This window comes from Babylonia areolata, chromosome 16 (genome assembly GCF_041734735.1).
Source record: "Babylonia areolata isolate BAREFJ2019XMU chromosome 16, ASM4173473v1, whole genome shotgun sequence".
Taxonomy (NCBI): Eukaryota; Metazoa; Mollusca; class Gastropoda; order Neogastropoda; family Buccinidae; genus Babylonia; species Babylonia areolata.
In genome coordinates, this window is record NC_134891.1 from 11,098,860 (window position 1) to 11,121,164 (window position 22,305).

At 41.6% G+C, this 22,305-nt stretch overlaps 1 protein-coding gene across 1 annotated transcript in view; it reads left to right on the plus strand.

The window, feature by feature from the left end:
• LOC143290707 (potassium channel subfamily T member 2-like) overlaps positions 1-22,305 on the plus strand; it is a 116,015-nt gene that overhangs the window by 18,744 nt on the left and 74,966 nt on the right. Inside the window, exons 4-5 of the mRNA XM_076600222.1 lie at positions 12,321-12,395; positions 16,075-16,183. Of these exons, the coding sequence (XP_076456337.1) occupies positions 12,321-12,395; positions 16,075-16,183 (184 nt within the window). The remainder of the gene's footprint in view (positions 1-12,320; positions 12,396-16,074; positions 16,184-22,305) is intronic.

Below are 22,305 nucleotides of genomic sequence, written 5' to 3' on the forward strand. Positions count from 1 at the left end.
TTCTGCTCTGATGTTTTCTTCCATCACAAGCTCTGGCTCTCGCTGTTTCTTTGACCTCCATGAAGTCTACATTCCAACTTGTCACCTTCATTCTGCGTCTGATACCAGGCTGTTAAAAATCCCTGTCATGAAGAACAAGCAGCAGGGTCAGAGATCTTTCTCTTTTCAGGCCCCCTCATTGTGGAACAAACTGCCAGAAGAACTGCAACATTATGACTTGCTAAAATTCTCTTAAGCCTGCTTTGAAAACACATCTTTTCGAAGAACAGTAATTTTCCAGTACTGCTATTTTGGTATGACCTGGTTCCATATGTTTTACGGTGTGGAAGCCATTTGTCATCTGTTTGTGGCCGGGTGCTTGAAAGTGTCTGTGCATTTGTGTATGTTGCAGGGATATGTCCTCCGGAGGGCGTTGTAGGAGGGTGGGTGGTTGTGCAGTGGAGGTGTTGTGTGCAAGTGTATTCTAGCATGTGTTTCTCTGTGTAGGGGGTGTGGAAGGGGCAGGAGGGGTAGGGAAGGAAATGTTTTCTTCTTCTTCTTCGTTCGTGGGCTGCAACTTCCACATTCACTCGCATGTACACGGGTGGGTTTTACGTGTGTGACCGTTTTTACCCCGCCATGTAGGCAGCCATGCTCCGTTTTCAGGGGTGTGCATGCTGGGTATGTTCTTGTTTCCATAACCCATCGAACGCTGACATGGATTACAGGATCTTTAACGTGCATATTTGATCTTATGCTTGTGTATACACACGAAAGGGGTTCAGGCACTAGCAGGTCTGCACATATGTTGACCTGGGAGATCAGAAATATCTCCACCCTTTACCCACCAGGTGCTGTTATCGAGATTCGAACCGGGAACCCTCTTATTGAAAGTCCAGTGCTTTAACCACTATTGCACCCATTGAAAGGAAATGTAAATTGCCTTGAGCAGTATTTCTGGAAAATCACACTGAGTTAGATTAATGTCCATTATCAGTAATGTTACACATGCAGAGAAAAAAAGGGGTGGCTCTATGTTGTGGTGAGGCACTCTTCCTATGGAGAGCAGCTCAAACTGTACCCCCCAAAAATACAATACAATACAATACAATACAATAAAATACAATACAATATGTTATGCCTAAAAGTTACACAACACAACACAATGCAGCGCAATACAATACAATGCAAAGCAATGCAGTGTGATGCAATACAGCACAATGCAGTACAGTTATGCAGCATGTTCACATTTCTCTGTATTGTGATAAAATCAGAAATGAAAAGAAATTCCAGCACAACAAATAAAGCAAAACCGAACCAAAACCCAGAGCAAACAAAATGACTCCATTCTACTGTCAACTGATGTGGCAACAACAACATTATCCAGTGGACATTTCTCAACAATGTACTGTGACAGGATGTTGTAAATGAATCGACAACAGTTGTCACCAAGATGACTGCTTCAAGGAAAATATGTGTATTGCACCATAAGTACATCGAATTGCACAATGATGAAGGCTAGATGCTTTGATGAAAGTGGATGTGGATTTGTCAGTGAGAGAGTGACGAATGTGGGAAAATTTGTTTGATTCATCCTGTTGTGAATATTGCAGCACACACACACACACACACACACACACACACTCTCTCTCTCTCTCTCTCTCTCTCTCTCTCTCTCTCTCTCTCTCTCTCATATGCTGGATATAAACAGCTGTATGTAAACGGGCACTTCCAGCAACAGTCTGCTTCTAGATTTCCTTGAACAGATGAAACATGATACAGTCATTATTCACAATGACTGTAACAGTGTAATGCATTGTCAGCTTCACACACATATACACACATATATATGCTTTTGCATACACATACGAAACACAAAGACATGTACACACACACACACACACACACACAGAGCTACGTAGAGCTACAAACACAGTCTTTACAATGTTTTATATATTACATATATATTTTTTTTTATATACATTATCTCACTTGGGATGACCAGTCCTCTTCGTTTCTTTACCGCACAGAGAACCCATCTGATATTATCCAGTGGGTAGGTGAATGATCTAGTGGACAGTTTTCGTGTTTAAAAAAAGTGGTATTCACCCACCTCTTCAATGTGACAACCTTCCGTTTGGAACACTTTTAATGATGTCAGCAGCACTGTAACCCTGCCATTATCACCTCTTTTATCCTTCCTACGGAGAGAGTTCATTTTCTCTGCAGGGTTTTATTATCAGTATAAATATCATGTAACAGAAGCTGATGAAATGCAATCCATTTCAGGGTTTTGTGTCCACACATACACACACACACACACTGTCTGTCTCTGTCTTTTTCTGTCTTTGTCTATCTGTCTGTCTGTCTGTCTTTCTCTTTATCTCTTGCTCTTGCTGCCTCACTCATTCTTTCTCTCTTTCTCATGAACAAACTCGCGCTCTTTCCCCTCTCTTTCTCTCGCTTTCTCTCTCTCTCACTATTTTTCTACCCCTCTCCCTCTCTTTCTCTCCCCTTTTCTCCCCCCCCCCCCCCTCCAACCCCACCCCCTATCTCTCACCTCTCTCTGTTTCTCTCTCTGTCTGTCCAGTTTATTCCTGCTCGCCCAGTCACTTTAATATATATATATTTTTTTTTACCTCTTTCACACAAGAGGATGGAGTGTGGTTAGTTTCTACACACTCTGGTTTTTTAAGAGGAAGGTGGCAGTATGGTTAAGACGCTTATCCGCCTATACAGCGTCCATGAGATTCTGGGTTCGAATCCTGGTCTTGCACTTTTGCCCAAGTAAAGAAGCCATGGCAATGTATGTGTTGCCCTCTGGCAAAATTCTGTAGAATAAATCCACTCGGATAGGTAAACAGTGCCTGACTAGCGTGTTGGGTTCTATTGCTAGCCAGGCATCTGCTTAGCAGAAGACAAATCAAGCAAAAGTCATTATTTTGAGAAGAAAAAAAAAGTTTTCCAACCAAAATTACCATTTTTATCAGTGTAATAGCAGAAACAGGTATGAACCCTGAAATAAGAAAAAAAAAATTAGTCTAGAAATTTTGTGATGAAAAAACTGGTATGTACCCTGGAATTAAAAAACAAAACAAACAACAACAACAAAAAAAAAAAAAAGAAAAAAGCTCTGAAATTTTGTGATTAAAAAAGTGGTATGGAGCCTGGAATTCAAACGAATGGTTCTGAAATTTTGTGATAAAGAAACTGGTATTAACCCTTGTAATTCAAAAGAAGAGTTTTAAAATTTTGCGATTAAAAACTGGTATGGACTGTGAATTTCTAGTCGCACAAAAACTGGCAGGAGAACGACAGTAAGCATCTTTACTGCTGTGTCTCCCTGCCAGATTCAGTGAAAAACCCCAAGGCGGAAGAGCATGGATAGAGTGAGTGACACAATGACACCAGGGGGCCTGTCCTGTCCTGTCCTCCTGTCTTGTCCTGTCCACCTCTGTGTTCTGTGTCTTTTCCTTCCCCATCCACCCTGCAGTACACACACACACACACACACACACACACACACTCTCTCTCTCTCTCTCTCTCTCTCTCTCTCTCTCTCTCTCTCTCACACACACACACACAAACACACTCACACACACACAAACACACACACTTGTGCACACACGCTCACACAAGCACACTCATGCACACACATGGACACACACACACTCTCTCTCTCTCTTTCCCTCTCTCTCTCTCTCTCTCTCTCTCCCCCCCCCCCCCCCCCCACACACACACACACACACTAATACTTGCATACACATGCAAGTGTACACACACACACACACACACACACACACACAAGATTCAAGATTTTACTTTCTTTCACTCCTTTTGGGGTAAAGAAGAAAACAAACATGAAAAACAGCTAATAAACTGAACTGTATAAACAACACTCATGGAGTGAATAAAAGGCCAGAGTCTCAGAAGGGAAACACATGCTCAGAGCATACTGAAACATGAATATTTTGAAGAAAATAACACTAAAACCATCTCTTTACATTGAAATGCATTTTTTAACACACACACTGACTGGCAGTTAGTTGATCAAAAGGAGACAGCTGTATCCACTTACATGTGGAAGGGATGAATTTTTTGTTTGTTTCTTTGTTGTTTTTGTTGTTTCTTGAGTGGGGCCATGCTGATGGTGACTTGAGAAGGTTGTGGTAGCTGTGTTCCCCCCAACATCCCCCCCCCCACCCTAACCCTCTCCCCCCATACACACACATAGTGACACACAAATGCATACACCTTAGACAGTACACACACACACACACACACACACACACACTGGCCTGACAGGTAGTCAATCAAATTTAGGGATGGCTGTATCCATTTTTGTGCTGGGGGAGGGGTGGGGTCAGGGTGGGGGATGGGGGGGGGGGGTTGTTGCTGTTGTTGTTGTTTTTAGCAGTGACTTGTGAATGTTATGTGGTGTTTGTGGTGGCAGGTGTGTGGTAGGTTACATGTTGTTGGGGGGGGGGGGGGGTAGAAAGTGTTTTGGGGGCTAGGTTGGGAGAGTGGGGGGCGGGGGGTATGTGGGGGGAGGGGGGGGGGGGGCAGTTGCTTCCTATGCCTCTGACCTGATGGGTCTCGGATGTCTCAGTGGGTAATTGGTCCTTTGTTGTTTTGTCCTGTGTTGAGCTGAGCTCACCAGGTTATGGGCTGGTGGGGGTGGGTGTGTGTGTGGGGGGGGGGGGGGGAGGGGCGCAGGTCATTGGGGGGAAGGGGGGGGGATAGGAGAGGGTTAGGGGTGAGAGCTTGATGGGGCTGTCACAGACCTGCTCAGGTGGGTGGGTGTTGGTGGTGGTGGTGGGTGGGACGGGGATCAAGGGGGGCGGCTTTGATGTTAAAAAGAGTGAGAGAGTGAGTGACTGAGAGAGAGAGAGAAACTGATAGAGAGAAACAATGAGTGAGTGATGGTGATGGTGATGATATCAATACTGATACTGACTAACAGAAAGACAGAGGGAGTGAATGAGCAAGTGATTGAGAGTGAGTGAGGAACTGATAGAAACAGATTGGGTGAAAATCATAGTGAGTGACTGACTGACTGACTGACTGATTGAGACAGAGTCAGTGAGAAGAGTCAGAGGGAATGAGTGACTGATTGAAATACAGTGAATGAGAGAGAGAGAGACACACACACACACACACACACACACAGACACACACACACACACACACACACACACACCTGAGACGGCACACACACACACACACACACACATACACACCAACACACACATACATGTAACATAAGACATGCATATAACACTTACACACACAGACACACACACACACACACACGCACACACACACACACACACACACACACACACACACACACACACACACACGCAATTATACACACACATAATTATGTTCATACACGCACACACTCACACACACACATGCACGCTTGAGTTGCTATGTATGCTTTCCATCTGCTCAGTTGCTTTGAGGGACCTGGAAGTGTTTGGAAGCTGGTTGTTCAAGAGTTCAACAGTCCCATTGTTCCCTGTTTCCACACACATGGTGACCATTGGTGTAGGTGGTGGGGAGGCTGGGCGAAACAGCGAGAAAAAAAAAGAAAAGAAAAAAAAGGGGAGAACAACCCTGTCTGTGTTTAAAATGTGTTAAACTGCATGCATCCTGTCATGCTTTTTCCAAGTTGGAAACGCCCACCGCACCCCACCCTCCCACCCCCGTCCCCTCTCCCCCACCAAAAAAGAAGAAAAACAACTTTCTGGTGCTTTTCTTTAAAACATTAAATGAAATAAACAGACATTAAGAAGATGGAGACCTTATTATTATTTTTAAGATAGCTGAACAGTCACATGCATGCATGCACCCGCCAGCATGTTGGTGGAGCAATGGAGTGGTAATGCGCCCAACTCGGAAGCAAGTGTTCCACCCCTTGTCCCCAAACACAGATACACACATACACACACATACACACACACACACACACACACACACACACACACACACACACACACACACACACACACACACACACGACAATACCAATAGTGAAAAGACGCTTAACTAAAGAATGCAAACACACACACACATATGAAACACACATAGTTATGTACTCAGACACAAACAAATACACATGCACATGCATATGCACATGCACATGTGTGCTTGCACACACACACATGCACATGCACACACAAACACACACACATTTTTTACAAACACATACAAACTAGCACACATTCTCCCCATCAGCTGGGCAGAAAAAAACAAGACCAAAAAAAAAAAAAAGAAAAAGAAAGAAAAAAAAATGTTTGAAGTGATTCAAGATTTTAGCTTTGGTCCAGACAGGAATACATTAGAGATAAAGGAATGAAATGTCTACCCCAAAGAGGAAAGCATCTGACACTTAAGTGCCCTATATTGAAAGGAGATCAGAAAAAAAAATCTGATACTGTTTGATAAAGGGTGAACTATTACATGATAATGGTTGATAAAGGGTGAACTATTACCATGTGTTAGTAAACACAGCTGATAATACGAAAATACACAGCAAAGGATGACTGAGGAGGGAGAGACGAATGAAACAGACAAGGCAAACTGACAGAAAATACATTAGAACAATCAAAAACAATGTGAAAACTCAGTTAACACTAAAATGTTGCATGCAAGTGTATTGTCCATTAATACAGAAGCAAACAGACAAAGAACTGTGAGTGAATGGATGTAAATAAAAGGGAGAAAAAGAGAAAAGTATATGTGCAGAAAAAAAGAAAAAGAAAGAAAGAAATAAAATGAGACCAAAAAAAGAGAAAAGATAAGACCAAAAAAACAAAAAACAAAAAACAACAAAAAACCCCCAAGAAAATGAAAATAAAGGGACAAATAAAAGACTGCGGGGAAAATAAGGGTATATAGGCCCCCCCCCCCCCCCCCCCCCCAAAAAAAAAAAAAAAAACACACACAAGAAGATAAAAAGCAAACTGATAATGAATCATCTGATGCTGCTTTATGTATGCAGGAATAAAGGGGGAAAAGTCAGTAATAGTGGTGACTGTTTGAGGAAAGGTCCTTTGGAAACCTTCACATTTTCATGAGGTTACTTTGAAACAGAGAAAACAAATGTGTACAGCGGCTGACTGAGAGAGATAACACACCAATCTTTTTATCTGGTGATAACAACTAGTGTAGACTAAAGAAATTGATGTTCTCTTTCACTGCTAAGGACAAAAACAATGTGAGGAGGGCTTGGCATGGATCAACATGAGTATTTGAGTGCTTTTTTACTGACATGGCGAGTCTGTTCTGTCCTACCTGAAAAGCACTTGACTTCCATGTTGAAATGCAGTTTTGTTTTATTTTTGTTGTTGTTTACAACCTCGTGGTTCAGTCTATGCCGCCTTGGCAGAAGCGGTTAGGCGTTGGACTTCTGATCCAGTGATCTTCTTCTTCTGCGTTCGTGGGCTGCAACTCCCACGTTCACTCGTATGTACGTGAGTGGGCTTTTACGTGTATGACCGTTTTTACCCCACCATGTAGGCAGCCATACTCCGCTTTCGGGGGTGTGCATGCAGGGTATGTTCTTGTTTCCATAACCCACCGAACGCTGACATGGATTACAGGATCTTTAACGTGCGTATCTGATTTTCTGCTTGCGTATACACACGAAGGGGGTTCAGGCACTAGCAGGTCTGCACATATGTTGACATGGGAGATTGGAAAAATGTCCACCCTTTACCCACCAGGCGCCGTCACCGAGATTCGAACCCGGGACCCTGAGATTGAGAGTCCAACGCTTTAACCACTCGGCTATTGCGCCCGTCGATCCAGTGATCACTACTGATCAGGGTTCAGTGTCCCTTTTTCAGCATGGTTTTTTGTGTGTCCTTGGGAAAGACACTTCCATTTTCCTCTCTGCCCAGGTGTGAGTGGGGTGCCTGACCAGCTGGGGAGTGCTATAATGGTGGAAGGAGAGGTTGGGCCCTGCCTTCCCATACACTATGCCAAGCCTTTGACACAATGAATAAGAATTCACTGCCTTGATGGTTGTAAAAAGGCTACAGGATCTTTATCCTTTTCTGTTCGTTTTGTCGACCCAGGTGTTTCAAGGTGGTTTGAGCATGTGGATGATAACAAAATACGCACTGTTTCTTCATTTGGCATATACCCTAGCTGACCATGGAGGTTGTATCACGACTGTAAAGGTCCATATTATAAGTGTAATCCTGGGGTGTTTTGGAACAGAAACAGTGTGCATATACTGTAAAACATGGCATGGCCACATACACATGGATGGTTTTAAAAAAAAAAAAGAAAAAAAAAGGAAGAAGCAGAAGGAGAAAAAGAAAGTTTTACATGTTAAAAAAAGAAAAGAAAAAAAGACTGATTTGTCACCAGCCACCGTAAAATGAGTTGGAAGTTGTATTTCATTGTTTTGCGTGAGAGCAAGAAATAGGCTTATAACGTGTAGATTACTGATATGCAGCTGTTTTGTAGATTTGATTTCCCATTCTTGTTGTCCTCTGCCAGTTCTGAAAGACATCAGTGTCAAGTGCATTCAAAACACATCGGTTTCAGTCTGTCTTTCAACAAATGAAATATTTTACACCAGTCTTTTTCAGAATAGTGTGTGCAGGAAGTACAGTCTTAGAGAAAGAAGCTCATGCCATGTCTGATTTCAAAAGAATCTTCCAGCCTCTATGCATAGTAGTCTGTCATGTCTGACTATGATCAACACAGCAGAGGAGGCAGCTGCTGTCTCGACTCTCTGGGCTAGAATTTGATTGCAATGGAGAGTGTCTTGCCCAAGTTTTTCCCCACTCTCTTGGCCAAGAGGGCTTCAGTACAATCAGTGTTAGGATGGTCCCCCAAAGGCCAACTAGCCTCCAATGGCTTCAGCATGAAGATCCAGTGCAATTTTGCCCCCTACAGCTTGAGCGTCCTCTAGACTTCGAGAGTCCTAGTCTTTCACAAAACACTAAGCTGTCAATGAGGTACCACTGCAGTGACACTACATTCATTCTGTGGTGGGATGTCGCAAGTGTTGACTTCAACAAACCAGTGCATGTTAAAGAAGCAGCCCTTGCATGCAGAAGAAAAAGGAGAGGGAGTGGAGGAGAGCAAGTGTGCAGAAATGTGATCCACCTTGAAGCTGAGGTGGTAAACACCGAACAAATCTTCACCTACTGCTTGTTTGTATTTATTCTTCTTTTTTCCTTTTTTTAAACTTGTTTTATTCAATTTATAGGTATAATTGGGAAAGTAATAACAATCACTTGCCTGGATTATTTTTTAAGAACTAAAAGATATGACATAAAGACAATAGTCCATTTTGGGGGGAAAGGGGATTACAAGTATATATAAATGAACATGAAATTAAGTCTCAGCAGCAGCTGAAGCATTGGTTCTTGCTGGACCTGGTCGGATGAATGAAAGCAGTCAATGCCCTGTCTCTTGAACAAACCCAGTATGATAAATAGAATTGTGCAATCAACAACCATCTGCCTGAAGATCTAGTCATCAGCCCCATCCATATGTAATATGCAGCTTCTGCTCAAACGTGTGTGTGTGTGCGTATGTGTGTGTGTGCATGCGTGCGTGCATGTGTGTGTGTGTTTGAGTGAGTCTGTGTGTGTGCATGCGTGTGTGTGTGCATGTGTGAGTATGCACAAGTTGGTTTTTTTAATTTTTTTATTGATATGCACTTGTATGTATCCAAATTTCTTCTGTATCTGTGTTTGTGTATGATTTTTGATTTATGTTCGTATCTTGTTATGTACTATCCCAACCCCCCCACCCCCCACACCCCCCTTTCCTCCCCCCAATATTCCTTGTGACTCCGGTACATTTGGTAATAAAGACATTCTGTGAAACTTACCTTTCCTCCCCCCAATATTCCTTGTGACTCTGGTACATTTGGTAATAAAGACATATTCTGTGAAACTTACCTTTCCTCCCCCCAATATTCCTTGTGACTCCGGTACATTTGGTAATAGAGACAGATTCTGTGAAACTTTTCTCTGCAGCATGACACTGCTGTAGTTCTGTTTTGGAATGCACTGTATCAGGGGTTTTGTCTTTCATGTATTGTTACATATTCTCCATATTGAATTGAACGGAACAGCAGGTTTGTTTGCTTTTTGTTGTTTCTGTCTTCTGTTTTTTGTTGTTGTTGATTTTTACCCTATAATTTTACACTCCACATCTTAGGTTGAAGAATGCATGAAGAAACAAGAAAAGTGTATCTAAAAACCACTGATAACTTTGCTTTAGGTCATTGGTAAATGATTTCTTTAGGTTATCAGCAAATGATTGCTTTTGATTATCAGTAAATGATTGCCAGAGGAGGAGGGAAGAGAATACAATTGATGTGAAAATACTTTTGTTTCCAGTTTGTGCTGATGTGGAAATGGTGGTGTTCACAATGTGGGTTGATGTGGAAATGGTGTTGGCAGTGTGAGTTGATGTGGAGATAATGTTGTTCATAATGTGGGTTGTTGTGGAAAGAATATAGTTCCCACTGTGGGTTGATGTGGAAATGCTTTCCAAACAAAGGTTGATGTGGAAATAATTAGTTCCCAATGTGGGATGATGTGGAAATAATGATTTTCCCAGTATGGCTTGATGTGGAAATAATGTTGTTCGCATTGTGGCCTGATGTGCAAATAATGTTGTTGTTTTTTCCAAGTGTGGGTTGATTTGGAATTTTTTTTTTTTTTTTTTTTTTTTTTTTTTTTTTTTTGTGGGTTTTTAAACCACCTACGTTTTCCCACTTTTTTGTTTTGTTTATTAATGGATCCTCTGTCCTACTTCTTTTTTTTTTTTTTTTAAATATTTGTCATATTTTCGGAACTTAGTGAGTTAGTATCAGCCTTTAACCAGCTAAATAAGATGTCCACCATTGACAGGAAGTGACAAAATAGTGAAGCACCAGAAATGCATAAAACTAAAGTATAAAGTCATTTACACAGAACAAGTATTACAACAACATTTTTCAAATGTCAGTTAAACTAGTCTGTGTGTCTTTTTCTTTTCTTTTTTGTCTTTTTTTTCTCAAGAAATAGACAATTTTTCTGCTTATTATGAGTGTTTAAACATGTCTTGGTTTTTCTTGCTTCAGTGTGTGTGATTCCTGGGCAACGTGTCTCCTCAGCTTACTCACTCAATTCCTCACAGTCAATATGTGTGTGTGTGTGTGTGTGTGCGTGCGCGCGCGCACATGTGCATGCGTTCATACACGTGTGTGTTTGTGTATGCATGTGTGCATATGCATGTGTGTTTGTGTGTGTGCATGTGCATGTGTTTGTGTGTGCGTGTGTGCATGTACACGTGTGCGTGCATATACATGTGTGTTTGTGTGGGTGTGGATGTGTGTGGTTGATGTAGAAATGATGTGGTTCTCCACAAACATGGGTTGATGTGGAAGTTACCTTTGTGAGTTGGCAGTGAGGGACAACCGTGCTCCTCTGATGAGACGGATGACTCCTGTGTGTGCATGTGTGCGTGCGTGCGTGCATATGTGTGTTTGTTTGCGTGTGTTTTGGTGTGTTTTTGTGGTTGATGTAGAAATGATGTGGTTCTCCACAAACATGGGTTGATGTGGAAGTTACCTTTGTGTGTTGGCAGTGAGGGACAGCCGTGCTCCTCTGATGAGACGGATGACTTCTGTGTGTGCATGTGTGCGTGTGTGCATATGTGTGTTTGTTTGTGTGGGTTTTGGTGTGTGTGTGTGTGTGTGTGGTTGATGTAGAAATGATGTGGTTCTGCACAAACATGGGTTGATGTGGAAGTTACCTTTGTGTGTGTTGGCAGTGAGGGACAGCCGTGCTCCTCTGATGAGACGGATGACTCCTGTGTGTGCATGTGTGCGTGCATATGTGTGTTTTTTTGTGTGGGTTTTGGTGTGTGTGTGTGTGGTTGGTGTAGACATGATGTGGTTCTCCACAAACATGGGTTGATGTGGAAGTTACCTTTGTGTGTTGGCAGTGAGGGACAGCCATGCTCCTCTGATGAGACGGATGACTCCTGTGTGTGCATGTGTGCGTGCGTGCGTGCATATGTGTGTTTGTTTGCGTGTGTTTTGGTGTGTGTGTGTGTGTGTGTGGTTGGTGTAGAAATGATGTGGTTCTCCACAAACATGGGTTGATGTGGAAGTTACCTTTGTGTGTTGGCAGTGAGGGACAGCCGTGCTCCTCTGATGAGACGGACGACTCCTGTGTGTGCATGTGTGCGTGCGTGCATATGTGTGTTTGTTTGTGTGGGTTTTGGTGTGTGTGTGTGTGTGGTTGGTGTAGAAATGATGTGGTTCTCCACAAACATGGGTTGATGTGGAAGTTACCTTTGTGTGTTGGCAGTGAGGGACAGCCGTGCTCCTCTGATGAGACGGATGACTCCAGCAGCTCTGTGTTCACCTCCACCAATATCAACTGGTATGGTGCTGTCCTGTGCAGGGACTCTTGCCTCTCTTTCTTGCTGCTCTAAGTGCATTGAAAACTTAGGAGTGTGGTTCATGAGTGTTTGTGTGTGTGTTTGTCACTGTGTGTGTGTGTGTGTGTGTGTGTGTGTGTGTGTGTGTGTGTGTGTGTGTGTTTCTAACAGGCATAACATGTTTATTCACTGTGGCAGTTTTTGACTTACTTGGATACAAATGCAGCATTTTCGAAACTTTTTCATTGCAGATGTCTGTATGCACACAATTAGCTGTGTCATGTGTGTGTGTGTGTGTGAGAGAGAGAGAGAGAGAGAATGTGTGAGTGTGTGTGCGTGCGTGCATGCATGTGTTTATGCATGAGTGCATGTGCACCCGTGTATAATTGTGAGAGAGAATAACGTTTTCAGTTCAGTTTGGATGAAAGGACCTTGTCAGTGTCGTGTTCTTAAACTTTTCACCTGTTCCGGGGAGGGAAGGCCCCCAATCTGTCATGCCTTTTGAAACCTTCAGGCCTCTGGCTCAGTTCTTGTCACTCCCCCCACCCCCCCACCCAGTCCCCATTTCCTGTTGGGCCTTTCAGTGTGAGTCGCAGAGAAGAAAGAAAAGGAGGACCAAGTGCAGGTACAAAGATGTCAGAAAGCAAAGCTTGCAGTCCAAGGAAATGAAAAAAAGGAAAATTGGCCGTGTGTGTGATTATAGGGTAGACCATTCATTCCTAAGGGGCTTTAAGTTCAAGCTATGCAGTTCACCGATTTGGGGAAAGAAAATGGAAGAAGCTGTTGGGAGATAAGGTTACTTCAGAGAGAGAGAAAGGTGAAGCTTCGTTTGTGACTTCTCTGTTTTGAGACGTTAAATTTCAAGGAGGCATCGAAGCATGCAAACAGATCCATATAATTATGTGGCACCACATGTGGACTGATCTGTATAGGCTACATGACATCTGCTTTAAAAAAATATATATAAAAAAAGGAAGAAAAAATGAATTTAAAGGGAGCAGATGTCTGACTTGCACATGAACCCAACGCACGGGTCAGGCTTTGAAATGACAAACAGTTGATTGAGCGAGAAACTTTTCACCTGTCTGTCACACAGCCGCATGCGCACGCATCTTGGTGCACTCACTGAATCATGTGGGTGTGCTTCACCCCCCCTTCCCCCTCCCCGCCCCCCAACACCCCACTCAACTTCCCATTGCCCTCCTCCTCCACTGTCCCTGTAACTGGCACACTCACTGAACCATGTGGGTGTGCTTTGATTGATGAATGATATGGATACTTATATAGCACCTATCCTTGGTTGGAGACCAAGCTCTAAGCTCTTTACAAACACAGGGTCATTTACACAGCAGGCTGCCTACCTGGGTAGAGCCGACTGACGACTGCCATTGGGCGCTCATCATTCATTTCCTGTGTCATTCAATCAGATTTCAGGCACACACACATACACACTCAGACAAACATGTAACATTTAACATTTTACGTATATGATCGTTTTTGTTTATTTACCCCACCATGTAGGCAGCCATACTCCGTTTTCAGGGTGTGCATTCTGGGTATGTTCTTGTTTCCATAACCCACTGAACGCTGACATGGATCACAGGGTCTTTAACGTGCGTAGTTGATCTTCTGCGTGCGTATACACACGAAGGGGGTTCAGGCACTGGCAGGTCTGCACATATGTTGACCTGGGAGATCAGAAAAATCTCCAACCTTTACCAACCAGACGCCACCAAGATTCGAACCTCGGACCCTCAGATTGAAATTCCAACGCTTTAACTATTCAGCTATTGCTCCCCCCCCCCCCAGCCCCCAGCCCCCAAACACCCCACTCAACTTCCCATTGCCCTTCTCCTCCCACTGTCCCTGTAACTGCACACTCAACACCCACACTAGCACACCTCCCTCTGCTCTAACATGCACATGTACACCCACATGCATACTGAGTGGCTTACTGGTACATACTTGCTCATGCACATTGTGTCGCTTACTGGTACACTCTTGCTCATACACATTGAGTCGCTTACTGGTACACTCTTGCTCATACACATTGAGTTGCCTACTGGTACATACTTGCTCATACACATTGAGTCACTTACTGGTACACTCTTGCTCATACACATTGAGTCACTTACTGCTACACTCTTGCTCATGCACATTGGGTTGCTTATTGGTACACTCTTGCTCATACACATTGAGTCACTTACTGCTACACTCTTGCTCATACACATTGAGTCGCTTACTGGTACACTCTTGCTCATACACATTGAGTCGCTTACTGGTACACTCTTGCTCATACACATTGAGTCGCTTACTGGTACACTCTTGCTCATACACATTGAGTCGCTTTCTGGTACATACTTGCTCATACACATTGAGTCGCTTTCTGGTACATACTTGCTCATGCACATTGTGTCGCTTACTGGTACATTCTTGCTCATACACATTGTGTCGCTTACTGGTACACTCTTGCTCATGCACATTGTGTCACTTACTGGTACACTCTTGCTCATACACATTGAGTCGCTTTCTGGTACATACTTGCTCATACACATTGATTCGCTTACTGGTACACTCTTGCTCATACACATTGAGTCGCTTACTGGTACATTCTTGCTCATACACATTGAGTTGCTTACTGGTACACTCTTGCTCATGCATACAGGCACTTTTTTTTAAAGTATGTATCTTCACTTATGTAGCATCCATACCCTCAGCTGTTTGTGCAAACATGCACGCATGCACACATGTACACACATGTGCGCGCACACACATGCACACATAAACACATATGATATATGTGAACAAGTATACATTCAAACACACATATACATATTCACACACACACATGCAGACACACACATGATAGATGTGCACAAATACACACACACACGCGCACATACACACACACACACACACACACCATACAGCTGCATGTGTACATGTACTCATCTGTAATAAAAAAGTGAAGACAATGCTGCATTTGTATCCAGATAGATTAAAAAAAAACAAAAAAAACTTGCACAATGGATCCATCACTTTTTGCTAGGTGCCTATATTGTTCAAACTCTGATAGTGCCATTAGGTTTGATCACTGCTGTCTTACTGCAGGCACACAAAAGTGCCATCAGATCTTTTTTGTGTTATTATAGGTATGTCATAGTGTGACCAGATCTCAGCTGTGTTATTGCAGGTATGTCATAGTGTGACCAGATCTCAGCTGTGTTATTGCAGATATGTCATAGTGTGACCAGATCTCAGCTGTGTTATTACAGGTATGTCATAGTGTGACCAGATCTCAGCTGTGTTATTACAGATATGTCATAGTGTGACCAGATCTCAGCTGTGTTATTGCAGATATGTCATAGTGTGACCAGATCTCAGCTGTGTTATTACAGGTATGTCATAGTGTGACCAGATCTCAGCTGTGTTATTACAGGTATGTCATAGTGCCATCAGACCCCTGCTGTGTCTGTACAGGTATGTCAAAGTGCCATCAGATACCTGCTGTGTCATTACAGGTATGTCACAGTGCCATCAGATACCTGCTGTGTCATTACAGGTATGTCAAAGTGCCATCAGACCCCTGCTGTGTCTGTACAGGTATGTCAAAGTGCCATCAGGCCCCTGCTGTGTCTGTACAGGTATGTCATAGATCAGATACCTGCTGTGTCTGTACAGGTATGTCATAGTGTGGGTGCACCGGCCCCTGGCACTGTGGGTCCTACAGGTGATCCTGTGTCTGCTCACCTCCTGCAAGGCTGTGCTGTATGTCTTCGTGGCCACCAAGGTAAGATTCTTTTCAGCAGCGTCTGTGTCTGTGTTCCTCTCTGTGTGTTACCTTGTTTCTTTGTTTATGGGGTGTCTTTGACTGGTTCTTCAATGACGCTGGCATGCATCTGTGGCTGTGTCTGTACTGCCTCCAACTGGAGTTCCTTGATAGAGTCATACACACACAGGCACACACACAGAGAAGCACACAGATACAAAAGCAAGCATGTGCACATGCACACAAGCAAGCATGCACACACATGCACACTCACACACACACATCCATAACTTTTTCATGTACCATTTAAAACTAATCATCAAAAATCCAGAACACATTTAATAAATTTTTTTCAAGGTGGATTCTATGCTGTGTTAGAGCTTTGCACGGTTCATCCTTATTCCAAAGATCCTTTTGTCTGAGTTGTGTGTACGTATTGTTCTTTGATGAAAGCAGTACTGTTGTTGAGTATTGAATGTGATTTTTCAGAACAAAACAAATAACAACAACAAAAAAAAAGAAAAAGAAAAAGAAAAAAAAGACGGGTCACAAGTCTGAAACAAAGAAAATGAGAAGGTTGGCGCTTCAGTGAAACATACTGTTTTTCGAATGCAAGCGACACACACACACACACACACACACAGACACATGCATGCTCACACACCACAGGCACACAAACTTCCAGAACTTTTTCTTAAGTCATTTACATTCATCAAAAGTCCAGAACACATTTGATTAACATTTTATCAGGATGGACACATAGCCTATGTATAGAGGATTGCACTGTTCATCCTTTTACCAAAGATATTATTTTTCTCTCTGCATTTTGTTTTTCAAGATCTTGTCAGTCTACATGTGAATCCTTGTTTTGACTGATTTGCAACATTGACCCTGAAATAGTTCACTTGATCTGAAATCGTTCAGGTCTGTCTGGTTTGTGTGTGTGTGTGTGTGTGTGCAGTTTCCATGGTGCAAGCAGTATTGTTGTTGATTGTTGACCGACATTTTCCTAAACAAAACAAGAAAAACAACCCGACAATCTGAATCAAGATGAGTCATAAGTCTGAAACAAAGGAGATGAGAGGGTTGGCATTTCAGGGAAACATACTTCTTTTCGAATGCAAGTGAGACACACACACACACACACAAACACACGCACACATACACACAGGCATGCTCACACACCATATGTATACAAACTTCTGGGAAATTTTCTTTAGTCATTTAAACTCATCATCAAAAGTCCAGAACGCATTTGATTAACATTTTATCGAGATGGACACATATCCTGCGTATAGAGCTTTGCACTGGTCTTCCTTATTCTAAAGATTTTTGGTCATGATCTTATCAGTCAACATGTGCAGTGGGTCATTGTTTGGCTTAAAACAAACATTGTTTTGACTGATTTTGCAACATCGGCTTTGAAATAATACTCCTTTCCAAGTGCAAGCATGAAAAAGGGGCTAAATTGATTTGACCTTCGCATAAATCTTTGGTGACAAGTCATCGTCAACAACAGCAACACTCTTCTTCAGCATGCTGTGTGTATAACCGGCAGTGAGAGGCTGTTGAGATAGGAATCAAGGACTTGGAAATTCGGGCATTTTTGGTCTTCTTGGCTCCTTTTCAGTCTGACTTGTCAAACGGTCCAGGGCGGAAAGCTGAAGGGGGAGTGCAGGGGTGGGGGGTGTGTGGGGAGTGTTATAGATATAGATGGGAAACCTCCCTCTCATGTGTTTATTATTTGCAAAATGAAATTGTGAAGAAAAAAAACAATGCCCCTCTCTCTTTTTTTTCTTCTTGGGCTCAGTATCTACTCTGCCATGATTTTTTTGTGTCTGTTGTTATGTTTTGTTTTATTTTATTTTATTTTATTTTATACATTTTTTTCTTTTATACTGTAAAAAAAAAAAAAAGTATGATGCCTGCTTTGGTTGGTTTTAAGGTGTGTGTGTGGGTGTGTGTGAAGTCAAGTCAAAATGATCTTTGTTTTGACACGTCATCAGGTCACACAAGAACATGGACGTGTATTGTTTGCACCAATACACATGTGTTTTGTTAACACGCATGCATGCATCTCAGCTTTTAACGTTGGCACAAACATATTCTGAAGCAACTGGTGAGATGGTGAGTCAGTGAACGATGAGTCCGTGAACGAGTGAGTGAATGGAAGAGAGAGAAAAAAAACATCACTGATGATACTTTCAACATTTCCACTTTGAAGTCGGCCCATGTAGTTTGAGTGTGTGTGTGTGTGTGAGCACTTCCACACTTACAAGTGTAAACAAGAGAGAGAGAGAAAGAGAGAAACTTCCACACTTACAAGTGTAAACGAGAGAGAGAGAGAGAGCACTTCCACACTTACTAGTGTAAAAGAGAGAGAGAGAGAGAGAGAGACACTTCCACACTTACAAGTGTAAACGAGAGAGAGAGAGAGAGAGAGACCACTTCCACACTTACAAGTGTAAACGAGAGAGAGAGAGAGAGAGAGCTTCCACACTTTCAAGTGTAAACGATGTCACTGGCTTGTTGATTGGATGTGTGTAACTGGTTGTTTTGTGGTGGCTGGCACAGGATGTGTTTGAAGGAAGGTGAGTTGCTTGCCGTCTGTCCTGTCATCTGTTTATTACTCTTGTCTTCTCCTCCGTTTCTCTCTTCTGCACAACTCACTTAGTCGTTGTCTTGCCTGTACTGGTTATTTTTTTGTTTTTTTGTTTTTTTCTCAAATACTTTTTGTTCACTGACTCTTGAGTTTGAGACACATTGATAACTTTTTTTTTCCAGTCCTAGAATGTTTTAGGTGTGTGGTGTGTGTGTGTGAGTGTTTGTGGTGTGTGTGTTTGTGGTGTGTGTGTGTGTGTGTTTGTGGTAATGCCGATGTAAGAGCATAATATATGTTATGTGTGATTTGTGGCAGTGGTGTGTTTTATTCTTCTTCTTCTTTTTGACTCACTTGTGTAAACAAAGTGGGTCTATGTTTTAACCCGGTGTTCGGTTGTCTGTGTGTGTGTCTGTGTGTCCATGGTAAACTTTAACATTGACATTTTCTCTGCAATACTTTGTCAGTTGACACCAAATGAGGCATAAAAATAGGAAAAATTAAGTTCTTTCCAGTCATCTTGTTTAAAACAATATTGCACCTCTGGGATGGACACAAAAAATAAAAAATGAAGCCTAATTATATGCAAACTGCATTTACTGTTATATTTATATTTTTTGTATTCTCCAAACTTGGCACTTTGATCTGATATTCTGACACAACAAGATCTGATATTCTGACACAACAACAAGAGCAGTCATTATTATCATTTTTTGTTCAAACAGGAACTTCTTTTGCTGAGCATGGAAGTTTTATTTACTTTGCAAACGTTTGGTGCAGATAGTAAAAAAGGGAAATTACTCTGAAGGAGAAGGAGACCGTTAAATATTTATTCAGAGAAAGATTTGTTAATGCCTCATCACTTACTGGATTATGCCCCAAACTGCCATAAAAATATCCACAGAATCAGTCGGAATTCACAGTTAAAAATTGTAAACCATGCGAGTTAATACCCTTGAACTGATCATGATAAAACGAAAAAATTTCCAGTCTTGACTTTTCTCAAAATGAAGTCCTTTTCACTTCTTACGACGTTTAGAAGTACTTGTACTTGGCTCTACATGTTATTAGTTTAACAAAATACTAAATTTTCATATCAACTTTAAAACTATATAGTGTAATGGATAAGGCAGTTTCTTCTCACCCGAACACGCGGGGTTCGAATCTGTTTCGGACTTCTTTTTTTTTTTTTTTAAACACGAAGCTTTATAATAACAAATACAGAACACATTTTAACGATTAGATTTTTTTTTTTTAAGTGTGTCCAAAGTGAGTCTTGAAGGCCCTGCCTCTCTTGTTTTACCTTGATATAAATAATTCATTCCATTTTTATACTGACACTGTTGTCTGTTTTTGCTGAGTGTAATAATTGATTTATTTGCATGTTTAATACTTGGGTGTGTACTTTTTTTTATTGACCACAATGACTGAATGTGGTTAACTACTGTTCAGTTTAGTGTGTGACTTCGTGAGATAATGTTGAAACTAGTCTGATCTGTCCTGTGCATTTCTTCCATGTTTTATCTTACATATATGTTTCTAATTTGTATTTTCTGTTGTTTGGCATTGTGTATTCTATTGATTTTGTATGTTAAACATTATAAACAAGTCTCCTGTTGTTTTTTATAAATATGTTTTGCTTTGTTTAGTGTGTGTGTGTGTGTGTGTGTGTGAGTGTGTGTGTACATGTATGCATATATTTCTGAGTGTGCGTGTGTGTGTGTATGTGTGTGTGTGCATATATGTGAGTGTGAGTGTGTGGTGCATAATTGTGTGTGTGGGAGGGGGTGGAGTGGCTTGTGTGTGTGTGTGTGTGTGTGTGTGTATATCTGTGTGTGTGTGTGTGTGTGTGTGTACATCTGTCTGTGTGTGTGCATGCATTTATTTGTATGCATGTATATGTGAGTAGTGTGTGTGTGTGTGTGTGCGTGTGCGTGTGCGTGTATGCATATGTCTGAGTGTGTGTGCATGTATTTATTTGTATGCATGTATATGTGAGTGTGTATGGATGTGTGTATGTGTGTGTGTGTGTGTGATTCACTTATGTTCTGTCTTGCATTGTGGTTGCTATGTGTATTGTTTTGTTCACTTGACTAGGTTGACATCCCATGTTGAGTTGTAATGCCAGTTTACTGTTTTCTGCAATGTTTAATGTTGTGCTGTAATGGATTAGAATCCTCCCTACTGTCTTGTGACAGTTCTCTGTGTTCTGTGTGTGTGTGTGTGTGTCTGTGCGGGGGTGGGGTGTTGGGAGTGTATGTGTATGCATGTGTATTTATGCCTGTGTTTATGTGTGTGCGCTCTTGTTTGCATGTCTGTGTGCATGCTTGCGTGCATGCATGTATGATTGTGTGTTGTGTGTGGGTGTTTGTGAATATGAGTGTATTCATGTCTTCGTGTGGAAACTGACCATAATAAATTGTGTGTGTAAATAAATATGTGGTGATGTTGGAATGATTTAATCAGTGTGAGCACATTTTTTTTTTTTTTTTTTAATTTTTTTACAGATGCACACAACATTGAAAACAAGGTCCACATATTAACACACACACACACACAAGATGTTGACAATGCTGTATTAATCTCAACATTCATCTCTTTTTGTGAATTTTTTACTTGTTTCCTTTGATTACAGACAATCATGGTGTATGTATGTTTTCATCTTCATTGTGTTGCCTAGCGTGTTTCATTGCTCATGGACAGTAACATTAACAACTGCTTAGCATCCTTTATGAAAATCTTAGGAATGTTGCATGAACAGAAATGGGTCTTGAGAAAAGAGGGAGGGGGCCGGGTGGGTAGGGGTGCAAGGTGCTGGGTGAAGAAGGAGGTGAAAGAAGATTGAGAGAGAGAGAGTGTGTGTGTGTTTGTGTGAGAGAGAGAGTCATTATTTTATCCTGGTGCTTTGTTTTGTGTGTGGTGGTGGTGATGGTAGTGTGGGGAAGGGGGGAATTGGGTGGGGAATTAATGAATAAGAATGAACAAATGTTTAGTGCATTTTGACCTTGAGAGAGAGAGAGATTGGAAGCAAAGAGCGAGAGATTTAGAGAGAGGTGGGGTGTCTTAATTAAATAAAAAAAAGTTAATTTCTTTTATTGCATATGTGTTTAAACTCTTTTTATTCTGTAATTTGACACTTGTTGTTTTAGAAAAACAAACAAACAAAAAAAATCTTATGATGGTAGTGCATAGTATGCTGTTTGGTTTTACAATCCTGTTTCATTGCAGCAGTCTTGAGTCATGGGTGGTGCACTGAAAAAAAAGGGGGAAGAAAGATGTTTTTTGTTATATGCACACTCTCCATGGTTTTTGTCATGTTTTACACGTGCAGCCTGGATCTTGAGTGATTTTATGCAAGCTGTTCCTTTTTTTTCTTTTTTTTTAATTTAGTAGATTATACCACTGTGGATAAACTGGAAGCTAAAGCCTATTAGTGTGGAGTTTTGTTTGTTTGTTTGTTTTTATTATTGAATAGGTGGTGCATTTGTCTTTCATTAAAAGAATTGAAAAAAAAAAGATGAAAAGGATGATATACACCATATTT